We start from the raw sequence: 25719 nt of genomic DNA on the forward strand, positions 1-25719 counted from the left end.
CATTGGTCAGACCTAAAAAATAAAGAACAATGGAGACTGATGCGAATTCGTAGAAACATTAAAAAAAAAAGTGAGTTTGACTGCTTAAAGGACTTGTAAGTAAATTTGTAGATAAACGACTGACAATAGTATATAGTATATTAAAAATGTTGTATTGTTTCCAGATAGAAGAATGCATGTGCTGCATAGGTACTGAAAATTTTAAAGCTGAAAAAATAGATACTGAATTAGAAAAAAAAAAAAAGATGTATTAAAAGAAGGTATTTGAAGTCACATGTAGAAACTGTAAAATGTTTTGATGAGAAACGTTATAATAACCAAAATGGCGCCTGTTTTACAGAACATATGGAGGTAAAGGGCACCTTTGCAGAGATGCAGCAAGAGGTACCACAAACATAAAGTTATTGCGAGAAGTGTAGAAGGTGAGCACATTGGGGGCTTGATTTACTAAACTGTGGGTTTGAAAAAGTGGAGATGTTGCCTATAGCAACCAATCAGATTCTAGCTGTCATTTTGTAGAGCGTACTAAATAAATGATAACTAGAATCTTATTGGTTGCTATAGGCAACATCTCCACCTTTTCAAACCCGCAGTTTAGTAAATATACCCCTGGGACTTTACTAGGTGGTGGAAAAGAACTAAACTTTATTACAGAAGTTAAATTCTAAACTCTTTTTTCCCTTTTCTCATAGATACCATTGTCATATCGGACGAAAGAGGGAGAAATGAATGTTGGTAGTTCTTTGCAGGGTGTGGTAGAGAAGATGTAAAAGCTTGACAAATATTTTAAAGAACATCAATGATGTAAAGAAAAACAAAAACTAAAACAAAAAACTTCATGGAGATGTTTAAGTTTTTTTCAGAAGCATATGCCACATAACACTAGACATTTTCAGCATTAAAAAGTTAAATTTTATAGTAATAAAAATATGTTGAAACGTTTTATTTTTTTTATTTTTGACATGTTATTATTATTATTAATTTTTATTTATAGGGCGCCACAAAGTATCCGTAGCGCCGTACAAGGACAAACAATGGCACAGTACAGGTGAAAAAGCACAGTACAAGTAACAGTAAGCACTATAACTCTGGGGGCTCAGGCACAGCATGAAAGAGAGGGAGGGAGGGGAAAAGTGAGTATAGGCAGGTAACTATGGCCCAAGAGGGTGGGCACGGATGACAGGTTGAGAGTCACTGAAGGAAGCGGAGAGAAGCGAGAGGAGACAGAGGGCAGAGGGACTGAGAGGAGGTGAGCTGAGTAGCTGGAGAGCGCAGTTAAAAGTGATGGAAACAGAAGGTAGGAGAGCCCTGCTCAAAGGAGCGAACAATCTAAAGGGAGGGGGAGACATACAGACACATGGATGAGACGGAGAGACGGGAGGAAGGGGGAGAAGGGAAGAAGGGATGAGAAAGAGAGGTAGCCGACCGGTGGGAGTTTAGGCATGAGACTGGAAGGCTTTAAGGAAAAGGTGGGTTTTTAATGTTCGTTTGAAAGAGGACAGATTAGTGGAAGTTCTGATGGAGCGGGGGAGCTTGTTCCAATGGAGGGGAGCGGCGCGGGAGAAGTCTTGGATACGTGCGTGAGAGGAGGTAATCAGAGGGGAAGAGAGGCGACGATCGTTGGACGATCGCAGTGAGCGGGAAGGGAGTGTGATGTTTTGTTTTGAAGCATAATTCAACAATAAATCTGTTTGATGTACAATGTGTGGTTTATTCTGTGTGTTTTACAAATTTATGCATTAACAAGTAAATAAAGGTTTGAATATAAAACATCTCAAATGTACATTTAAAGGGTTTTACAGAACACAAAAGCAAGATGCAGAACAATTTACACAGGTGTACTAATATGCAACCAGACATATATAAAATACACATCTATAAGAAACACAAAAACGTGTTATATACAAAAATGTAATTATGCAGGCAGACAAATGTAATACACATATTTAACCTTTTTATTATTGTGTATTGAGTGTACAATCAAGTGACACATAGCTATAATTAAGGAGTCAGACATAAGCAATACACATATAAATAAAACTTTGTTTTTTTTTATAAAACTACACTGACAAAGGTTTATAATGAAACTGGCAGACATATGCTATACGCATTAATGCAAAAGACAACTACTAGAAGCACCTAATTACCAAATAAGTGATGAACAGGCTTCACACCACGTGGGACTGGCACAGGCATCAGAAATTAACATACACACACCCCTAAAGGAGCCACAGCTCAAGGAATTATTGGCACTTGCTCGTGGATCGATGGGAAAATTATACACACTACATGATCATTTGGTGGATTGGTTGGAAAATATTAAACAGTGTGACCAACAAAATGAGCTGACAATCGACAATTTGGCACGACTTTTGACCATCGTGTCTCTATACACATTAACCCGACTTCCGTCCGAACGGTTGTATGTCGTCTGATTTGCTCGATTATTGGACGAAAACGCTCCAGTGTGTACCTAGCCTTAGGTATATCTCATATTCTTATGAATTGTGTGCAAAATATCAGGATCTAGAGTTTGTGTCTTGAGAAAGGTGTGATTGCCATATCTCTTGAAATTTTGGGTAGATGGGGGACTTGTTTTCATAGCTTTCACAAGAAAGAGCAAAGCTTTAAAGTGAACAATGATGAATGACAACATAAAATGCACACCTGAGTAAAGGATTATGCTGTACAGAGTTACAGTGGTTAGAGAGTAAAACCAAAATAGTTTTTCATTTTTAAAGCTACATAGCAGCCATTGCAATAGTTATGCTCACCATCATTTATTTATATAGCGCCACTAATTACGCAGTGCTGTACAGAGAACTCGCTCGCATCAGTCCCTGCCCCATTCGGGCTTACAGTCTAAATTCCTTAACACACTCTCACACACACACACACACACATTCACACACATTTTGATAGCAGCCAATTAACCTACCTGTATGTTTTTGGAGTGTGGGATAAAACCGGAGCACCCACAGGAAACCCACACAAATAAAGCCATGGTAGGGAATTTAATTTATGACCCCAGTGCTGTGAGGCAGAAGTGCTAACCATCGTGCTGCTTTCCAGTTTAGGTAAGACAAGTTAGAAAACGCCCCCAGATGGTATATAAAACGGCAGCTTCTCTACTTGCCCTATGTCTTTTCCTGTCTCTAGCATGGGAGAAGGAATCAGGTGGTTACCAGAGACAAGGTGAGGCACAGGTCAGAGGTAGATCTAAGCGGACGAGAGGGAGAGTGTTTTGAAATGATATTTGAGATGTATGAAGGGGTGTTGTTGAGTGTTTTGTAGGTAAAAATTAGTTATCTGAATTGGATTCTTGAGGACATATGGACAGGGGCAGTCTGGGCCGAGCCGGTCCCATAGTGGGCTACCTTGGGCTGGATCACTGGGCCACCTGCATTTTTTTCCCTTTAAAATAGGATGCTGTGTTGAGTCCTGCCCCCCAGACTGAAGTTTGCCAGCACTCCCCTGCATATGGAGCCAGTGTAGTGGTGTATCAGATTTGAAACGGTGAGAGAGGAAGTGCAGTCTTGCTGTGGCATTTAAGATGCATTTAAGTATATAAAAAATTACATATTTCATGAAATCAAATGCTGTCTGAAAAGTGCTACCAAACTTTGTTTTCATCTATTTCTAATATTTTGCTTTCTCCTTGTATTAATTTAATGCAGTGCTGCATTTGAATTATAAACAGAGATTCATTAGTATCTAGAAATGTACAGTATAATTACATTTATATAGAAAGTTCAAAAATATATTCGTTTTGGTAAAATATATTGGTTTTGATAAATTATAAATATTTTGGTTTACATTTAAATTGGTTTATTTATTTAAATCGTATGTGTTGTTACTTTACTCTATTCATTTGTGTCTTATTACTATTTGTTAACTATCTTTTGTCTGTCAGGCACTTATATTTCTTGCAATTGAAAAATGACGTTTTAGAGGAAAGGTAAGATATGCTCCGTAATGCAACACCTTATTTGAATGTTTTGTATATTGGCATTCTTCTAACCTTTTTCTAAAGCGTAAACATTGATTTTTCATGCACACTTTCATATAGGAAAGTAGAAACATGTAAACATCACATTATACACTTGGAACTATAGCCAGTGCATTTGTAGTCTCTGGATTCTTTACTGATTTTTAAAGACTACTAGTATAATCTGCTATTTGTTTCACTAGAAAATAATGGATGTATTTGAATTTACAGTATGCATTGTTTTCTTTCTTATTTGTATACAGCAATGGAAATGGTAATAAATGTAGGATATAACATAAAAAGAAAAAATGGTTTGCATATTTGTGGATGATGCATCACTCATGAACCTCTCCTGAATGGTGGCGTTTGGTTGTTAAATTATGTTTTCTGGAAATAACCTTGTTGTGCACTGATTGTGGGCATGTCAATTTAGTTATTTTTTGGTTTATATTATTATAAGGACTTTTCTTTCTGGATGGCTTAAGACCTTGATATTTGTACTATTTTGCACACTGTACACAATTAAATATTTTTCAATTAGTGTTTGGTATTGTGGTATCCACCATTTCTTTTTTTTCCGTGTAGAGGTAATTTTGTTTGCTTTATCAACAGAGTATCTCCACACTTATAGTAATAGTTAATCTTGTGTATCCTGTTCTAGGATAGCCTGCCCACTGAATTCAGCTGTTGTTCTTGCATCATATGCTGTACAATGTAAGTAATTTTCCATTCAATATTTGACTATAGGTATGATATCTGCTCCTTTGGGATCTTTTTTTTCCACATTTCTGTAATTAACTGTCATCAGTGTTTCCCTAAAGTTAAACTTAAAGCTTACTTAAAACTTTTTTCCTAAATATTGTTTTTTGCATATATTCAGACATGCACATTTTTCATCATGCTTACTTTTCATAAGACAATACACATTACAGACTAATCATATACATAGAGAAAAACTTAACAGCCCTGCTCAGGACACATTTTTAAATATGTTCCAACACGCTACACACTTATCTTTTTCTGCAAAGCATATTACTGCAATGCATTCTGTTTTTCAGTATTGTGGTTTCATACTAATTTCAAGAAATGCAAAGGATATAAGTATACAGCAATGATATTTTGCAGTGCAATTAAAAGTTCATGTACTGCAGAACTTGTATACTTCTCATGTTTAGCAAGTACCTCACATCGTGTACCAATTTATTTCAAGTACCCCCAAATGTGTGTGTGTGTGTGTTTGCTAAGCAACTATTTATGTTTTTACATTTAAAATAATACCCTTATATTTTGTTGTACATGTAAGTAATAAATGGAACATATTAACAACTGGTATTTCCTCCTTGGTTTCTATGGCAGTCATTACAAATAGGTTAATCTCTAATCAGCTGAGAAGAGACAGGAACAAAAGTTCACTCTTCCGAAAGGTATATAGTGCGACACCTCCTTGCCTCATTGTCTTTCTCCTGTCTCTTCAAAGCTGAGTAATGTAAGGGTAAGTGTAGTGAAGTTTTTTTTATTTTTTGTATGTATATACCTATGTTCCTGTGCAATTATGGAGGGTCCCAGTTCCTGGGTCATGTACTTACACACATAATGGGGAGTGCATCGCTGAGTACAAAGCCTGCAACATGGATCTAGAACCAACCCCCAAAAGAGCCAAAAGATACCCGTTCTATGTAAGCCCCTAGCTAGGGATGTTTTCTTATGGGATTAGATAGTTTAGTTTGTTTTCTTCTCTCGGTCAGTACTCTTTCAGAGCATGTAGAAGGGAAGAAGATTAGCAAGACATCCACATTTGTGGAAGATGTGATAAGGGCTTGTCTAATGCTTGTAAAGAGGCTTTATGTCTGGACTATATTCCTCATGGTGAAAATTCAGTGCAAACCCCATGTCACTCACCGGACTGTGAGTGCTTCTTCCCGGACATTTAGGAACCGTGGCCGTCCTCCATCCTGAGGGTCTGCGCATGCGCAGCCCTTTCCAAACCTTCAGTGTATGTTCCTTTAACTTAATTGGCAGATCAGGCAACCTCCCTATATTAAGCACCTGTGGTCAACACCACGTTGCCTGATCTTGGAGTCTCATTCCCTATGAGTCTCTGAAGGTGTTCCTGTGTTTCCTCGTTATTCAGCCCTGCTGATTCCTGTGGTTTCCAAACCACTTCTACCTCTGTGGTTTCCAAACCACTTCTACTCCTGTGGTTCCCATACCACTTCTACCATCAACTATATCATCGTGACTGTGAGCTGATTCCTATCCGCTGCCTCCGTGCACTACAGTCTTCTAACCACTTCAACTCTACTATGTATTATTGGGACTGTTAGCTGATTCCTATCCGCTGCCTCCGTGCACTTCAGTCTCCTATTCACTTCCATTCACCTGTTCCTGATTGTGACTGCCAGCTGATTCCTATCCGCTGCCTCCGTGCACTACAGTCTTCATCCTGCAACTCGTCTGTGTTTCATCATCGTGACTGCTGCTGATTCTTATCCGCTGCCTCTGTGCACTACAGTCTTCAACCTGCAACTCGTCTGTGTTTCATCATCGTGACTGCTGCTGATTCCTATCCGCTGCCTCCGTGCACTACAGTCTTCAACCTGCAACCCGTTTGTGTTTCATTGTGACTGTTTGGCTGATTCCTATCCGCTGCCTCTGGGCGCTTCAGTCTTCAGTTCTTGTCAACTCTCCCGTGTTTCCCTGAGTCTACTGCCTATGGTGCTACCCGCTATTCTCCGTGATCAACAGTTCCAGTTCAACTCTGCTCTCCTGTGTCCCATCGTTACTGCACCTGCTGGTTGCTATTGGCTACCTCCGTGTTCCCGCAGAGACCCGCTGTTACTACTCCTCAGCGCGACTTATTCATCTACTGCTGATCCGCTCTCCACGCTTTCCTGTGTTTCCCTGCTGGTCTACCTACCTGTGCGCTGCACCTACTAGACCACCGCTTCACCCATCCAGGGACTTCGCATCCTGCCGGCCTCCTGCCGTTCAGGTATCTCTGCACTCCTGTCTGACTGCCTTCTCCTGAACCACGGTATGCCTGCTTCTCATTGACTGTGCTGTGTATTGCATACCTTGCTGGACTGTGTTGGTTCTCCTCTGGAGTGTGCTATCCGCTGAGTCTATTGCCATCATTGACTGTGTTAACTTATGCTGGACTACTTCAAGAGACTTTTCTATATTGGCAGTATTGCTCAGTTATCTATACATTAATATTGTGCATATTACTGTGGTTCAAAGTCAAGGTGCCCGTGTATATCTTGTGTTGCAGTTTCTCCCCGTGCACCTCCTCACATATATATTCAGTGGTACAACTTGCTGAAGGCAGACCACTGATCCCTGTTTCCAGTATCACCTGTTCCATTATCCTCTCACATAGCAGTGGTACAACTTGCTATCGCAGACCACTGACTACCCGGATACCTCCACTTGGATTCCATTCCTTCACTCAGACAGCGGTACAACTTGCTACCCGCAGACCGCTGACTCTCATCACTCCCTCGTTTCTGTTGGACATTCCTCCTCGCTATAGCAGTGGTACAACTTGCTACCGCAGACCACTGACTACTTTCACGTGTCCTTTGTCCATACAGTTCCTCGTGTATTACCACTTCCATATTGCCAGTGCTGCTAGTCATAGACTTTCCTGAGCATCTCATCATCTGCTATTTCCTGTTCCGTGATCACCCTGCTACCAGAGTACCATATTACCACCTATACTGCTCTGGTAAGCCTATCACCTGGTGATCCCTGGGTAAAGACTCCTAGTGCCCGTGACAGTAAGATCAGGCCATGATAGACCCAGATACGGAACCTACTGCTAAAGAGATGCTGCAGCATCTGGTCAGCCGTGTGGAGCAACAGGATGCTCGCCAACAGCTGTTACTTCAATGTTACCAATCGTTAAACTCCCAAGGAACATCTGGACAGACTGTTACAGCTAGTATTGAAGCTCCTGTGCTTTCCTCCGTTTCCCCAGTGCCATCCCAGGTGTCTACAGCTCCTACGCTTCACCTGCCTACTCCGTCAAAATATGACGGGGACCCCAAAACTTGTAGAGGTTTCCTTAACCAATGTTCAGTCCATTTTGAACTCCAACCTCAAAATTTTTCTACCCATCGTTCCAGAGTGGCCTATCTTATCTCATTGTTTTCTGGACAAGCCCTGGCTTGGGCCTCCCCTCTGTGGGAAAGAAACGATCCAATTCTACAAGATAGTGCCAAATTCATTTCCACGTTCCGAAGTGTGTTCGATGAACCAGGTCGTGTGACCTCCGCTGCTTCCAGCATTCTTCGTTTGCGACAAGGCTCCCATACAGTAGGACAGTATGTCATTCAATTTAGGATCTTAGCCTCTGAACTTCAGTGGAACACTGAAGCATTAGTTGCCGCCTTCTGGCAGGGGCTCTCCGATAAAATTAAAGATGCACTGACTACCCAAGAGCTTCCTTCGTCACTAGAAGATTTGATCTCTCTTTGCCATCGTGTAGACATGAGATTTCGTGAAAGAGAATCTGAGAAAACAACTTCTGCTAAAGCACCTCTTCGTTTAAACCCTCAATTTCGTCCAGTTTCACCTTCTGTGATTCCCATGGAGATAGGACGTTCCAAATTATCTTTAGAAGAGAGGAAACGAAGAGTAAAGAATAGACTCTGTATCTATTGTGCTGATTCCACACATATGCTCAGTTCTTGCCCTAAGAAATCGGGAAATGCCAGGCCCTAACTAGTTCTGGAGAGGTGAAGTTAGGGTCCCTGGAGTCCTCTCCATTGTCTATGAAATCTAAAGTCTGCGCTTTCGATGTTACGATTTCCTTTGCTACCAAATCCTTTGAGTCACAGGCATTGATTGATTCCGGAGCAGCAGGAAATTTCATTTCTAAATCACTAGTGAATCAATGGTCCCTACCAGTGATCACTTTAAAAACACCCATTACTGTGACGGCTATAGATGGATCACGTCTCATCAATGGTCTCATCACCCAGAGTACGTCTCCAGTAACCCTTCAGATTGGTGTACTACACCATGAAGAAATTTCGTTTTTAATTCTTCCTGTTACGACAAGTCCGATTGTCTTAGGCCTTCCATGGCTTCAATGTCACTCTCCCCAGATTGACTGGCGCACCCCTCAAGTTACGTCTTGGGGGCCTGAATGTCACCATCGTTGTCTCTCTCAAGTTATTCCTCTTAAAGTACAGCAATCTTCCATCTCATCGTCCTCCCCGGGACTCCCTCCTCAGTATGCTTCATTTGCCGATGTGTTTGATAAAGCTCAGTCTGAACGTCTTCCTCCTCATCGTTCTTGGGATTGTCCGATCGACCTTCTACCTGGCAAGACTCCTCCCAGGGGTCGGGTCTATCCTCTCTCGTTACCTGAAACTCAAGCCACATCTGAGTACATACAGGAGAATCTCCAGCGTGGGTTCATTCGACCTTCCACCTCTCCCGCTGGAGCTGGGTTCTTCTTCGTCAAAAAGAAGGATGGATCATTACGCCCTTGTATAGATTTTCGTGGACTCAACGCCATTACTATCAAGAATCGGTATCCCATTCCGCTGATCACTGAGCTATTTGATCGCATCAAGGGAGCTCGGATATTTACTAAGTTGGATCTTCGTGGTGCCTACAATTTAATTAGAATCCGTTCCGGTGACGAATGGAAGACCGCGTTTAACACCAGAGATGGGCATTACGAATATTTAGTAATGCCCTTCGGGCTGTGTAATGCCCCCGCGGTTTTCCAGGGTTTCATCAATGAGATCTTTCGGGACTTATTATATGTATGTGTCGTTGTCTACCTGGACGACATATTGATCTTCTCACAGGACCTGCCTTCTCATCACCAACATGTGGCAGAGGTCCTCTCCAGACTACGGAAAAACTCATTGTTCTGTAAATTGGAAAAATGTTCATTCGAGTTACCCCAGATTCCATTCTTGGGGTATATAGTTTCCGGAGTTGGCCTGAAGATGGATCCAGACAAAGTAAATGCTGTACTACATTGGCCTCAGCCAACTACTCTTCGTGCCATCCAGCGTTTTTTAGGTTTTGCCAATTACTATAGACGCTTCATTCAAGACTTCTCATCCATTGCATCTCCCATTGTGGCCTTAACTCGGAAAGGGGCTAATACTAAGCAATGGTCATCTGAGGCTCTCCAAGCCTTTCAAATCCTCAAAGAGTCCTTCTCGTCTGCGCCCATTCTGCGACAACCTGATGTGACACTCCCCTTCTTCCTAGAAGTAGATGCCTCTAATGTGGGCTTAGGAGCTATTCTCTCCCAACGCTCGGAGCAACAAAAATTACATCCTTGTGCCTTCTACTCTCGGGGTCTTCTGCCCGCAGAGAAAAACTATACTATCGGGGACAAGGAGTTGCTGGCCATCAAAGCTGCATTAGAGGAATGGAGATACTTGTTGGAAGGAGCTCGCCATCCTGTGACGATCTTCACGGATCATAAGAACTTGTCATATTTGCAATCTGCTCAATGCTTGAACCCTCGTCAAGCAAGATGGTCTCTTTTCTTTTCCCGTTTTGAATTAATTATAACCTTCAAACCAGCTGCTAAGAACAAGAAAGCTGACGCTCTATCTCGAGCTTTTGTGACGTCCTCTGATGTAGAAGAGGTTCCCAACCATGCTATTCTAGACCCCAAATGTATTTCTCTGGCTGCGTCATCCACCAAAATGCTACCATTTGGGAAGACCCTCGTGCCTCCTACTCTGAGGAGGAAAATCCTTTCGTGGTTCCATGCCTCTCGTTTTTCTGGACACGCCGGTGAACATAAGACCTTTGAGATTCTCTCTCGTAGTTACTGGTGGCCTTCAATGAGGAGAGACGTCAAAGAGTTTATTGCTTCCTGTGATTTATGTTCTCAGTTCAAATCCTCCCGCAGAACTCCAGCAGGGTTGCTGCGACCACTACCCATTCCGTCCAAGCCTTGGACCCATATTAGTATGGATTTCGTTACTGATTTGCCACCAAGTAAGAATCACAATACTATTTGGGTAGTGGTAGACAGATTTTCGAAGATGGCTCATGTCGTCCCTCTGTCCGGTTTACCATCCTCGTCTACTCTGGCTGAACATTTCATTAAAGAAATCTTCCGCATCCATGGATGTCCGTCTGAGATTGTGTCAGATAGAGGAGTACAATTCGTTTCCAGATTCTGGCGGGCCCTTTGTAAAACCTTGGGCATACGATTAGCACTCTCATCGTCTTACCATCCGCAATCTAACGGACAAACGGAACGAGTCAATCAAGATCTTGAGACTTTTATTAGGATGTTCTCTTCAGCCAACCAAGACAACTGGGTAGAATTGCTCCCTTGGGCTGAATTCGCCCATAACAACATGTACCATGAGTCATCATCCAAAACTCCATTCTTTGTGGTCTACGGTCACCATCCGTCTTTTCCGGAATTTCCTGCCCTCCCGCCCACCCAAGTTCCTGCTGTGGAGACTGCTTGTCAGACCTTCAAAAATATCTGGTCTCAGGTCAAAACCTGTTTAAAGAAGACATCTAACAAATATAAGTCTTTCGCAGATAAGAAGAGGCGGGCTATTCCACCACTAAAAATTGGAGATCGTGTCTGGTTATCTACCAAAAATATTCGTTTGAAGGTTCCATCTATGAAATTCGCCCCTCGTTTTATTGGTCCATATAGGATCATTCAAGTTATCAATCCAGTATGTGTTAAACTTCTTCTTCCTAAGAATCTTCGGATTTCCAATGCCTTCCATGTGTCCTTGCTCAAACCTCTCATCATCAACCGTTTCTCGACTCCTCCCTCAGCACCGCAGCCAGTTCAAGTTCATCAGGAGGAGGATTTCGAGATTACTGAGGTATTGGATGCAAAAATTTCGCGAGGAGTCCTCCGTTTCCTCGTTCATTGGAAGGGCTTTGGTCCTGAAGAGCGTTCATGGATCAAAGCTGAAGATCTTAATGCTCCTGCCCTTCTGAAGAAGTTTTATTCCAAAAATCCGGACAAGCCCGGTTCCAGGCGTTCTGTGCCCACCTTTAAAAGGGGGGGTACTGTCACTCACCGGACTGTGAGTGCTTCTTCCCGGACATTTAGGAACCGTGGCCGTCCTCCATCCTGAGGGTCTGCGCATGCGCAGCCCTTTCCAAACCTTCAGTGTATGTTCCTTTAACTTAATTGGCAGATCAGGCAACCTCCCTATATTAAGCACCTGTGGTCAACACCACGTTGCCTGATCTTGGAGTCTCATTCCCTATGAGTCTCTGAAGGTGTTCCTGTGTTTCCTCGTTATTCAGCCCTGCTGATTCCTGTGGTTTCCAAACCACTTCTACCTCTGTGGTTTCCAAACCACTTCTACTCCTGTGGTTCCCATACCACTTCTACCATCAACTATATCATCGTGACTGTGAGCTGATTCCTATCCGCTGCCTCCGTGCACTACAGTCTTCTAACCACTTCAACTCTACTATGTATTATTGGGACTGTTAGCTGATTCCTATCCGCTGCCTCCGTGCACTTCAGTCTCCTATTCACTTCCATTCACCTGTTCCTGATTGTGACTGCCAGCTGATTCCTATCCGCTGCCTCCGTGCACTACAGTCTTCATCCTGCAACTCGTCTGTGTTTCATCATCGTGACTGCTGCTGATTCTTATCCGCTGCCTCTGTGCACTACAGTCTTCAACCTGCAACTCGTCTGTGTTTCATCATCGTGACTGCTGCTGATTCCTATCCGCTGCCTCCGTGCACTACAGTCTTCAACCTGCAACCCGTTTGTGTTTCATTGTGACTGTTTGGCTGATTCCTATCCGCTGCCTCTGGGCGCTTCAGTCTTCAGTTCTTGTCAACTCTCCCGTGTTTCCCTGAGTCTACTGCCTATGGTGCTACCCGCTATTCTCCGTGATCAACAGTTCCAGTTCAACTCTGCTCTCCTGTGTCCCATCGTTACTGCACCTGCTGGTTGCTATTGGCTACCTCCGTGTTCCCGCAGAGACCCGCTGTTACTACTCCTCAGCGCGACTTATTCATCTACTGCTGATCCGCTCTCCACGCTTTCCTGTGTTTCCCTGCTGGTCTACCTACCTGTGCGCTGCACCTACTAGACCACCGCTTCACCCATCCAGGGACTTCGCATCCTGCCGGCCTCCTGCCGTTCAGGTATCTCTGCACTCCTGTCTGACTGCCTTCTCCTGAACCACGGTATGCCTGCTTCTCATTGACTGTGCTGTGTATTGCATACCTTGCTGGACTGTGTTGGTTCTCCTCTGGAGTGTGCTATCCGCTGAGTCTATTGCCATCATTGACTGTGTTAACTTATGCTGGACTACTTCAAGAGACTTTTCTATATTGGCAGTATTGCTCAGTTATCTATACATTAATATTGTGCATATTACTGTGGTTCAAAGTCAAGGTGCCCGTGTATATCTTGTGTTGCAGTTTCTCCCCGTGCACCTCCTCACATATATATTCAGTGGTACAACTTGCTGAAGGCAGACCACTGATCCCTGTTTCCAGTATCACCTGTTCCATTATCCTCTCACATAGCAGTGGTACAACTTGCTATCGCAGACCACTGACTACCCGGATACCTCCACTTGGATTCCATTCCTTCACTCAGACAGCGGTACAACTTGCTACCCGCAGACCGCTGACTCTCATCACTCCCTCGTTTCTGTTGGACATTCCTCCTCGCTATAGCAGTGGTACAACTTGCTACCGCAGACCACTGACTACTTTCACGTGTCCTTTGTCCATACAGTTCCTCGTGTATTACCACTTCCATATTGCCAGTGCTGCTAGTCATAGACTTTCCTGAGCATCTCATCATCTGCTATTTCCTGTTCCGTGATCACCCTGCTACCAGAGTACCATATTACCACCTATACTGCTCTGGTAAGCCTATCACCTGGTGATCCCTGGGTAAAGACTCCTAGTGCCCGTGACACCCCAGAACAATATAAGCTATTGATTTACTAGATGAAGACGTATTTTGTATGAAAACAAGAGCTTCAGTTATGTCAAGGGGTGAAAACAACCAGGTCTCAGTTGTGTGTAAACTTGGATAGTATACAAGAGCTTTAGACAACACCTTTTGAAGTATATGGAAATCTTGAAATATCTGATGCCTATCGAAAAGCATCTCCTGGCAACCACTCTTGAAGCTACAATTCTAGAAGAAAGTATCAAGTGATGCCTCACATCAATTATTATTGGCATTTTTCTGTTTGGTAACACACTGAATACTGTGATTCAGAAAGTCACAGAAGGTAAATTATATCATTTACCACTGGATTGTAGAAGAAAATATTTTGCTTCTTCTCCTTGACATTTAAAATAGGCCCAAAACTATCATCCTGACAAATAGTTGGCAAGAGGGCACATGAGGAAATAGTAGTTGGCAAGATGGCACATGAGGAAATCTCAAGTAGTACTTGATCAGTGGGATCACAGTCCAGAATCTCTGGATCAGACTATAAGATAGAGCTCCAAGGAGTCTCTCGACTGGTGCCAAGATCCAGTCTTAAATGCAAAGAGAGTATCTCATTTGGAACCAGAATGGACTGTGTTAATGACAGATTCAAACTCCAAAGGTTGTGATGTTTATCTGCACACAGAAGTAGTACAAGATACATGGCTGCAAAAAGAGAAAAAACTACATGCAAACATCCTAAGAGCAAGGGTAGAGCTTCCTCAGCTGCAAATATCTCAAGAACTTTTCAGACAACTGGACAGTAATGGCATTCATAAACCAGCAAGGAGGAACCAAAAGCAAAAACCATGATAAGAGTTATCAACAATCATATCATAGGCAGGAGGCAGGCAAAAATCTCTCTCGGCCCTTCATGTATCCGGCAAGGATAACAAGGTGGCAGATTATCTCAGTCAGCATCAAATTCAACAAGGGGAGTGGACATTACATGAGGAGGTGTTTCAACAGTTTGTGGAGATGATTTTGGTCCTTCAGATAGATCTCATGGCAACCATTCAAATTACCAAGACAGAATGATTCTAGTCTCATCACAGAGAGTGCAGAGTAGAGGGAATATATGCTTTAATGACCTTGCGACTTCAAGCTAGGGTATCTGTTTTCTACTTTTGCTTTTATTGATTGCATAATTAAGAAGATCATGAGGCAGTAGAGGTAATTGCAGTTCTTCCACTCTGTCATTTCTGGCCATGGTTTGCAGTGGCATGATAGATGTTCCTAGAACAGCCTTGGCCTCTACCTCTGTAACCAGATCTTCAGCATCAAATCTTTATTGTGCCACCAAATCCAGAGACTTTCTCCCTTGTGGTGTGGAAAATGTCAGAGATCCTTTAACTTTAGAGGAGCAACTACTCAAAGCGATGGAAGTATTATTACAAGCAAGAAAGAATTACAGAATGCCCAGATTTATCAATATTGTGGCTGCTAACATATCTTAGGTGCTGGGTTTTACAGAAGGACTTGAACTTGGTATATTGAAGGTACATTTGTTTGCACTTAGAGTGTTCCTGGATACACAATTGTTGGCAGATAATTTGGTGGATTCTTTCAATTGTTAGTGGGCAGCATGGTGGCTTAGTGGTTAGCACTTCTGCCTCACAGCAATGGGGTCATGAGTTTGATTCCCAACCATGGCCTTATCTGTGTGGAGTTTGTATGTTCTCCCCGTGTTTGCGTGAGTTTCCTCCCAGGTGCTCCGGTTTGCTCCCACACTCCAAAAACATACTAGTAGGTTAATTAGCTGCTATTAAATTGCCTTTAGTCTCTCTCGGTCTATGTGTGTGTATGTTAGGGGATTTAGATTGTAAGCTCCAATGGGGCAGGGATTGATGTGAATGAGTTCTCTGTACAGCGCTGCCGAATTAGTGGCGCTATATAAATAGATGATGATGAATTGTTGCTTGGATGCATCCCATTCATGAGGGCTGCCATGGAGTTTGAAAAAAAAAAAAAGACCAAATTGTTTTCACCAATAATTTCATTTTCTCAAAGTACTCCATGGCAACCCAAATATTCCCTACCATGCACTTTTTGACTTCAAATTAACTGATGGGGTGCACTGTAAATCTATATGATGTACCCGTGGGGGTACTTCTACTACAGGCTGTGAAACCTGATGTAAAGTATAAACATTAATTTCAATTACACCTAAATTACAAAATGACTTCTCTCCTTGTTTGGTACCTTCCCTTCTTTAAAGGTTTTGAAAAGTCTCCTAACTGGAGTTCAACATCCCAAACCTGAGTAAACCCGTCATAAAGAGTAAATCAATATACATTATAATATACAATTGACTGTCATAGTATTGGTGCTTGAATATGTTGTGTTCTAAAAGTCTGTATATAAGAGTTCTTTGCATGGTTCCAACAGTGGTAATCACTCCTGAGGATATATAAGAATCAGCGTTCACTGTTTTAGGCTCGGGACTAATGTGGGAATGAGCTTCTAAATTGTGGGGGTATCCAGCCTCTAGTGATCTTTGCAAAATGGCAGACAACCTAGTGTGATAATAGATAATCGCTTGAGTGCCTTTAAGAACTTACAGCCTAATTTAGTTTAAGAAAGTCCAATATATCATATTCTGTAACAGTATACTGTTTAAATCACTCTGATGTCTGTATCCTAGGGGCTCCCAGGTGTTAACCAGTGTGTTTCTCAGGATAGTACTCAACAACAATAATGTAGAAAATGTTCTGTAGTCATTGCTCTGTTCAATCACTTGACTGCTCAAGAAAATAGAAAACATATATTTTCTAGACAGCAAGTACAAAACCGTATCATTTTATGTAATGCACTTACTTCATCCAAATTATAGAATATGTGTATATGTAACCCAAAACAAGTAGTTTTCCTTTGATGCTTCTGTGGTTTTCTTTGGAATACCCCTCCCAAATAGAATTGTGATTAAAAAGGTTTTATGTGAATATGACAATCTGTAATCCTTCAATATAAACAAAGGTATTTAGAAGGCAGACTATGCTCTTCATACAAATAACCATAATTTATTTAACTGCAACCAACAATGATATTCTTTGTCCAATGCCTCTGTGTTTTCAAGTGCCTAAAACAAAGATGAATAACATGTTTAGCACATTTAACCAGTGACCACTTCTTAAAAATAGAATCACACTTACAAATAATCCATGGAAATGCAAGCATGAAAGTCACTTGCACAAACAGAAATGTTCAAATTGCAAGTCATGTTCCTCAAAAAGAGGGAAATACAGTGAAAAACAGCCCTAGTGTATTAGCCTTTAATGTATAAAATGTGCTTATTACAATTAGGGATGCTCAAGCTCTGTTTTCTGAAAACGAAGCCCCCCCGAACCTCGCAATACCGAGTACCGAGCGGAACCGGCTCGGTACTTTACCGCGTCCTCAGAACTGAAATTGAACCAAAACGTCATTGTTGCATCGTCTGATCTTGCAGATTTTGGATTCTATAAGTACCTTACTCCCTAGAGATTCGGTGCCATTTCTCAAACAGACACAGGAGGGGTAGCATAGTTTTGGCAGTCTCCAGTACCATTACTAAGTGCCATTGCTCACACAGAGACAAAGGTAGCAGTGTTCTTGTCACACTCCAGTCACATTGCTCACACAGAAACAGGGATAGCAGACAGTGTTCCCGTCCCTCTCCAGTCTCAAGTCACATTGTAAACACATTCATGAACTGCCGAGAGGGGTGGGGGGGAGCGGGTACTAATTACCCGGGTCAGGGCATGCCAGGGGACCTGGCCCGGGCCCTCACCGCCGACGTTTTTTTTTTAACTTTTGGGTTTTTTTTAATCCAATTTTTTTCTTTTTGCGGCTGGGGGAAGGGGGTATGGTTCGTTCGTTGGTGAGGGCAGCAGGGTAGCTAAAAAAAACAAAAAAACAAAACGCGTGATCGGGCGCCGGCATCTTTCCTCTCTCCCTTCTCTGCTCCGTTCAGTGGGATTGAAAGGAGGGGGGAACAGCATGGCACAGTGGGATTGAAAAGAAGGGGGGGCAGCATGGAACAGTGGGATTGAAAAGGAGGGGCGGCAGCATGGCACAGTGGGATTGAAAAGTGGGGAAGCAGCATGGCACAGTGGGAATGTAAAGTGTGGGGGGAACAGCATGGCACTGTGGGAATGAAAAACGGGGGGAGCAGCATGGCATAGTGGGAATGAAAAACGGGGGTAAGCAGCATGGCACAGTGGGAATGAAAAACGGGGGGCAGCATGGAGCAGTGGGAATGAAAAATGGGGGGCAGCATGGCACTGTGGGAATAATTAACGGGGGAGCAGCATGGCACAGTGGGAATGAAAAGCGGGGGAAAGCAGCATGGCACAGTGGGAATGAAAAACGGGGGGCAGCATGGAGCAGTGGGAATGAAAAACGGGGAGCAGCATGGCGCCGTGGGAATGAAAAATGGGGGAGGGGCATCATGGCGCAATGGGAATGAAAAACGGGGCATCATGGCGCACTGGGATTGAAAATGGGGGGAACAGCATGGTACAGTGGGATTGAAAAATGGGGGGCAGCATTGCGCAGTGGGATTGAAAAATGGGGGGAGCAGCATGGCACAGTGGGATTTAAAGGGGGGGAGCAGCATGGCACAGTGGGATTGAAAAGGGGGAGCAGCATGGCACAGTGGGAATGAAAAACGGGGGGGAAGCAGCATGCGCAGTGGGAATGAAAAACGGGGGGGGCAGCATGGAGCAGTGAGAATGAAAAATGGGGGGCAGCATGGTGCAGTGGGAATGAAAAATGGGGGGCAGCATGGTGCAGTGGGAATGAAAAATGGGAAGGGGCATCATGGTGCAGTGGGAATAAAAAACGGGGCATCATGGCGCAGTGGGATTGAAAATGGGGGAGGAGCAGCATGGCACAATGGGATTGAAAAATGGGGGGCAGCATTGCGCAGTAGGAATGAAAAGGGGGGAGCAGCTTGGCACAGTGAGATTGAAAAAGGGGGGGAAGCAGCATAGCATAGTGTGATGAAGGGGGGCCAGGTGAAGGGGGGAAAGCAGCATGGAGGGCGCAGTGTGATCATAATGAGGCACAGAATAGTGATGATGAATGGACACAGTAGTGTGTGTGTGATGGCACAGGGGCTTGTGGCAATGTAGTGTGTGTGAGGTAGGTGGTGGCTAATTAATGGGTGCTATTTTGTTTGTGGGGCGATGGTGGGGCAAGTTAATAGTGGGTACTATTTAAGATGGGGTGGTTTGGGGGTTATTGAATGTGGGGGGAGTTTGGGGAGAATGAGGTCTCTTTATTAAATGTGACTATATTAATTATTTAATGGCAGTGATGGTTGCGGGAAATAGGTATATTTCTGAAATGTAAATACTATTAATTTATTGCTGGGGCTGTTTGTAGGGAGGGAAATTGGTTTATTTATTAAATGGGAATACTACATTTTAATGTTGGAGCTGGAGGAAGGCCTAATTATTAATTTTGGGTGGTATTGATTTAACGCCGGGTTTGTCTGCAATTATCTAAATGTAGCCATTTTTTCCAAATAGGGCCTCCAGCATTCCAGGATCCAGACAAGCCGCAACTAAAGAAACCTGCAGCCACAGGTGGTGAAAGTGAGAAGAACAAGTAGGAGAGAGCAGGAGAGTCTGTGAAATGTTGGATTCTAGTAGGGACATTGCCAAATTTTGCTGAGTGTTCAGGTGCAGGCCAAAACTGTGAACTCTTTCTGTACACACTGCATTCTTTCTATACTACATTGTGGTGCTAGATGTTCTGAAAGTCAGGAGTGCTTGGACATATGTCATGCTCCTGCGAATACAGGGCCTAGTGATTTTGACCTGCTAGCCATGCCCCAATGATGCATTGCCACGCCCCCAAGTGTATGACCACACCCATCAAAAAATTTGCACCAAAAGGCGCAATTTTTTTCAGCGTGCTTGACTATAAGGGGGGCCCCATGAAGTTGTTGTACCGGGCCCTAAATCTCTCTTGGCAGCCCTGCACACAGTAACAGGGGTAGCAGACAGTGTTCTTGTCACTTTACAGTCTCCAATCACATTGCACAGTGCCATTGCTCCCACAGAAACAGAAGGGGTAGCATTGTTCTTTTAACTGTCTAGTCTCCAGTGTCATTGCTCTGTGTCATCGATATGGATTTTGAACAATCCACAGAAGAGCAGTAGCACCAAGCAGCTGCTGGCACCAGTCATGATGCTACTAGTCCTTCTGCATCATGTACTAAAGCCTATGCTCAAGTGCATAGTGGGTTTAAGTCAGGGAAACTGAAATCCAAAAAAGAAGCTTTTACATTGTTTAAGATAAAAATGCTGCTAATAAAGGGAAAGTTAACTGTAGATAAAAATAAAATTGCCAACATACAATTCTACACACGCAGTGGCAAAGAAAGAATAAGGTCTTCGCCTTTCTGTATGAGGTCTAGTTCTGCAATTGTCAGTGAGGCATCGTCTGTCATGACTTGTTAATATGAGTCAAAAAAAAGAGCCAAAGAATTGTTATGTGTAAAAGCTGAGCTGGAAAAAAACAGAAAGGCAGTAGAGGAAACTATATGTTCAGAAATGACACAAAACCCTAAGGAGAGTCTACCTCATCCATGTTACGCCATTTGAAGAGAGTTCATGACCAGCTTTTCTAAAAGTGTAATTAAGGGAATCACCTAGCTCAAACTAGCAGCGTCTGAACTCACTTCACAGGTGACTACTTCAAATGGTTTCAGCACCTTGCACAACACGGAAAGTATTCTCCACTGCGCTGGACTAAAATACATACAGTTTCTTCTACTGCCTTACTGTTTTTTTCCAGCTCAGCTTTTACACATAAAAATTTCTGAATCTGAACATACAGTTTCTTCTCATGCCTTACTGTTTTTTTCCAGCTCAGCTTTTACACTTAAAAGTATTTGACCACCACTTTTTGAGTCAGAATGACAAGGTCTTGCATCGTCATGACTGACCTTACAAGAAGATGCCTTACTGACAGTTACAGAACTAGCACTCTTACACAAAGGCGAAGGCCTGATTCTTTTCTTGCCACTACATCTGTAGAATGGCATGTTGGAAATATTATTTTTTTCTACAGTTAACTTTGTCTTGATTACAGGTGTTTCTTTCTTTATCAAGGTAAAAGTGTGTTTATACATTTTTGTTTCCCTGACTTAAAAACACTATGCACTTTAACATAGGCTTTAACAGATGACGTAGAGGGATTGCTATCATCCTGACTGGTGCCAACAGCTTCTTGATGCTCCTGGTCTTCTGTGGACTGATGTGAATCCATGTTGATGGCACAGAGCAATGTGACTGGAGACTTTTCAGAACACTGCCACCCGTACTGTTTCAGTTTCAGCAATGACACTGGAGACTGCCAAGAACCCTGCTACCCCTTCTGTGTCTCTCTGTGAAATGGCGCCGGATCTCCGTGGAGGGCAGTACTTATAGAACCCAAAATTAGCAAGATCCGCTGATGCAAAAATGATGTTTTGCCTCCTTTTCAGTTCTGAGGGCGCGCGAAAGTACCGAGCCGGTACTCGGATCTGTGATGTTTGGGTGGGCTCGGTTTTTGGAAAACCGAGCCCGAAAATCTCTTCAGAAAAAAAAAAAGGCAATTTGGAGATCCATGTATAAATTTGTTTTGCAATACCTTAGCTGCCCACCCTCTAGTGTGTACTCAGAAAGAGTTTTCAGCACAGCCGGGATTCTTGTCAGCAATCGGCGTAGGAGGCTACTTCCTAAAAATGTGGAAAAGATGATGTTCATCAAAACGTGCTACAATTTCCACTAGAAAGCTAGGAAGACCTTTACCGGCAATTACATCAAAGTACAGAGACTTCTGTAATGGTGGATTCCAGCAGGGATGAATTAATATTGTAATGTTTGTTTTGTCGCTACTGATAACAATGTCCAATGCGATTACTGTGGTTCCAATGCACAAAGAGATTTAATAGCAAAAGATAGCAGGATTTACAGCAAGCCATGCTGAAGCATAAAAGATATTACAATGAACACGAAAGTATAAAACGAATACATTACGCATGCACTTCCCCTGGGCCCAGGGTCAGATACAGTCATGTTGTCTGTTGTTGGGAAGAGAGAGAGCTAACACTGGCCCAGGGAGCTTATTTGCAGCTTGAATTTACATAAACAACGATGATGTCACGATTATACACAGATAACACTAAGTGAATTCTTCATTGGTCCATGGTTAACTATGTTCCAGTAGACTGCTGGTCATAGATCAGTTCATTTGATTTTCTCATAAAGGAGGGAGCATCTCACTCCAACTGTTGCCTACGTGTCATCCTGCCGAATAACCAGTTTAAAGTGACCCATAAACAAAGTACTTTTGAGTATTACTCTCATATTGCTCATAATTTACGACCGCTAAATGCGATCGCTTCTCTGTTGAAACTGGGTTAATGCTGGTGAAATAAGCTTTAACATGAGTCCATACTCTTTACCTTTTAGAGGACCTGAACCATAAATACATTTACTATAATATTAACTATATATAAATAATCTCTAGTACATTTTGCTAATAAATAAATGTGGATTGGAACCTTAATAAATGTGTACTATTTACAAGTGTAAGTGCGAATGTAAATGTGTGTGTTATTAATCCGTGCGATTGCGTCATTACATGTGGCGGACTTATCGCAATTGCACAGTAAAGCAATATTAACCAATTTAGCTTACTTAATCCAATTATTTGAATTCCACAATATTGTGAGAGGATGATGTACACACTGAGGGTGAGGATGAGTCTGAGGATGACGACAACAACACCTTGCCACTGTAGAGTTCATTAACAGCACTGTTAGCTTAAGTGCCTTAAGCCCATTGTTAGCTTGTTTTGTGGGGGCCCAAACAAACCAAGCACTTCAGCCACAAAAGTGTCACTCCTTGTTGCTGAAGTGCTTGGTTTATTAAAGTGTGCATGTCCTTTTAAAGATCCATTATAAGGGTGGGTGGGAGCCCAAGGACAATCACATCTTTCAGCTACCACTGTGTGCCAATGTTACCTAAATGCGCTATAAACTGTTGTGTGCTTTGCAAAACTTAGCTTTCCCAAGACAGCCATTGATGATGCATATTACTCGGCACAACATTTTGACATCTGATCTGGTTGACCAAAATTCGTGACACCGCTGCCGTAACTCCACCTGATCATACTATCAACATTCAAAGAATGGTGGAGGATTATTATTATTTTTTTTTTAACGATATAAAGACAACAGTTTTATTAACAAATAACAGCATTGCTTGCAGAAGTAATGTAAGCATGGATTTATAAATATTACTCAAACCTCTCATTGACATTTAGGCCTTGGTGTATCAGCTTGTGGTACAGTCAACAATTCAGGTGTCAACAGAATTATTACTTCGCCAATTGAAATGATCTATAGTAGGATTAGCTAGACTATTCAAATGTGGACAGTATTATAGGGATATGTGTAAGAACAGGCCTAGGGACGGTATAGGTACAGGGATAGGGATAGGGACAGAGTTAGAGTTAGGAATAATACTGTCTACATTTGAATTGTCAACCTAATAAATACTGTCTAAATTTCAATTGTTGTCCTTATAATGCTGTCGATGTCAATATATTGTTGACTTTATAACCTTCTCTAGTCTGCTGCCCATCAATCATATTTTGTCAGTCTGGCATAAGGGTTCGGTGGGAGGACCCAGGGACAATTCCACCTTGTACCACTTTTCTTTTCTGCCACTGCTCTGTGACAATGTTTCCTACATGTGCTATAAACTACCATCTGTTTTTGTCATTGCTCTGCGGCTTAGTAACCAGCCAGTTCGCTGCAGTCTTACAGTTCTTTGACAGCACTGTTAGTTTACCTGCCTTAAGCCCATTGGTAGCTTATTTTGTCGGGGCCCAAAAAAACCAAGCACTTCAGCCTCAAAAGTGGCACTCCTTGTCGCTGAAGTACTTTGTTTGTTAAACTGTACCTTGTATCCCTCCTGTTTCTGTGTGAGTTTGTTAAACCTTTTAACATATGGGTGGGTGGGAGGTGCCCAGGACACTTCCATCTCGCTCGACTTTTCTTTTCTGCTGCTGTTGTGTGTCAATGTTTACTAGATGTGCTATGATCTGCCGTGTGTTTGTGCAGTTGCTCTGTCACTTAGTATCCAGCCAGCTCGCTGCAGTCTTTGGCCAAAAGTTGATGAAAATGATATTGTGACCTGTGAGGTGGTCAGAATTGACTGAAAATTAGTGTTATTGAGGGTAATAATAATGTAGAGCCAAAAAAGAGACATATGTGATTTTAGCAATTAAAAAAAATACAGATCCAAAACCAGAACACTGGGGTCAGTCAACATCTCTAATTACAATGGAACACTTACAATATAAAATGGAATAAAATGACCAAACTTACTTTACTCAAGTCCTTTATAGGATGACATTGGCTGGAGAGGGCCTTGTTATCTCATCTCTTCTCCATACTGTACTTACAGGTCCAATATTATATTCCAGGGTTCTCCACCTATACTTTTCAACAGTGTCTTTTTCAAGACCTCCCCAGTTTACATATCCCTGGACCCAATGGTGTGCTCCAGAATTCAGTTCAAATTACTCACCCTTATTTGCAAAACCCTCAACAGCTTTACTCATCAACAGCTTTTAAAGCAGCTTAATCCTTATTCAAGCTAAGAAAACAGCATTCAGTTGGGTAGAAGTCATACAGCTAAATTGAAACAATACTTAATAAGAATGTACTCTTTCTGTATTTGAGAAATACAAGTGCAAATACATTAACTGTTCTATAGATAAATGACCTTTGGACATTTTAGAGCATGTTCTGTTATAAGCCCAACAAGAAGATAAGCTTGTAAATAAAAATTCCACAATGCAACCTGGCTGAGAAGATGGGCCTACCCAGAAGGATTGTGAATAATTAAGAAATGGATTTTTTATACTTTATCCATACTGTGCACACAGTGATGTAAAACATATTGCAAAATGTATGGCATTAAAAACAACTGTATCATATTTCTCTGGTTATAAGCATACCGAGACTCTGACACATAGACAAGCAAGCATCAAAGGGCAAAGGGACAGATGCACTTGCGACAGACACAGGGGCAGTTAAACATGAATACTCAATGGGTAAGAGTAGAGATTGGGACACGTGTTAGGGTACATTAGTGAGTGTAATATAAGTGGGAGTAGGGCAAGCTCTAACAAAAAGATGGGTTTTCAGAGAATGTTTAAAGATTTGAATTCTGTGAAAGAGTCTGATTGGGCGTGGTAAGGAATCCCATAAGTAGGAAGCAGCAAATGAGAAACCTTGTAGGCCGAAGTGAGAGTTGGTTAGAAGAGGCAAAGCGAAGTCAAAAAATCTAAGAGGGCAAGAGGGAGTGTATTTTGAGATGAGATTTTGAGATATATAAAGGGGTAAAGTTGTATGGTATGTTCTCAAATAGCGGGACAATTACTTTTCTCTGACAGGACTATTATTTTAATAATATTTATAAATGGTTGAGATTTTGGCTCTCATTTCTTTTTAACCAGAATGTGACAATACAAAAAACACATATGTTCTAAGTGAAGTAAAACAATTATTTCAATGAGATTACTGGGAATAGATGGATGTAAGTACCAATCGAAAGTCAGAATTGTAGAAGAATAAGCATATTCAAGGAAAAAAATAATACTGTCCTGGGAAAAATAAAGCAAGTTAAGTCAAAGCTACGATCTGTCAGAGTGAAAAGGGAATTGATGTGTTTATATTATTTTGATTTGATTTATGGAAATTAAACAAGCAAATAAATGTTATACATTTTAA

The 25719-nt window shown here is 42.1% G+C and overlaps 1 protein-coding gene across 9 annotated transcripts in view; it reads left to right on the forward strand.

The window, feature by feature from the left end:
- PTPN3 (protein tyrosine phosphatase non-receptor type 3) overlaps positions 1-25719 on the forward strand; it is a 607886-nt gene that overhangs the window by 156669 nt on the left and 425498 nt on the right. For 7 of the 9 annotated variants that reach the window (XM_075212795.1, XM_075212800.1, XM_075212794.1 and 4 more), the window contains 2 exons: positions 3914-3958; positions 4650-4702. The exons of the other annotated variants lie outside the window; for them this stretch is intronic. In XM_075212795.1, the coding sequence (XP_075068896.1) occupies positions 3914-3958; positions 4650-4702 (98 nt within the window). The remainder of the gene's footprint in view (positions 1-3913; positions 3959-4649; positions 4703-25719) is intronic. 9 annotated transcript variants of the gene reach the window in all.

This window comes from Mixophyes fleayi, chromosome 5, assembly GCF_038048845.1.
Source record: "Mixophyes fleayi isolate aMixFle1 chromosome 5, aMixFle1.hap1, whole genome shotgun sequence".
Classification (NCBI taxonomy): domain Eukaryota; kingdom Metazoa; phylum Chordata; class Amphibia; order Anura; family Limnodynastidae; genus Mixophyes; species Mixophyes fleayi.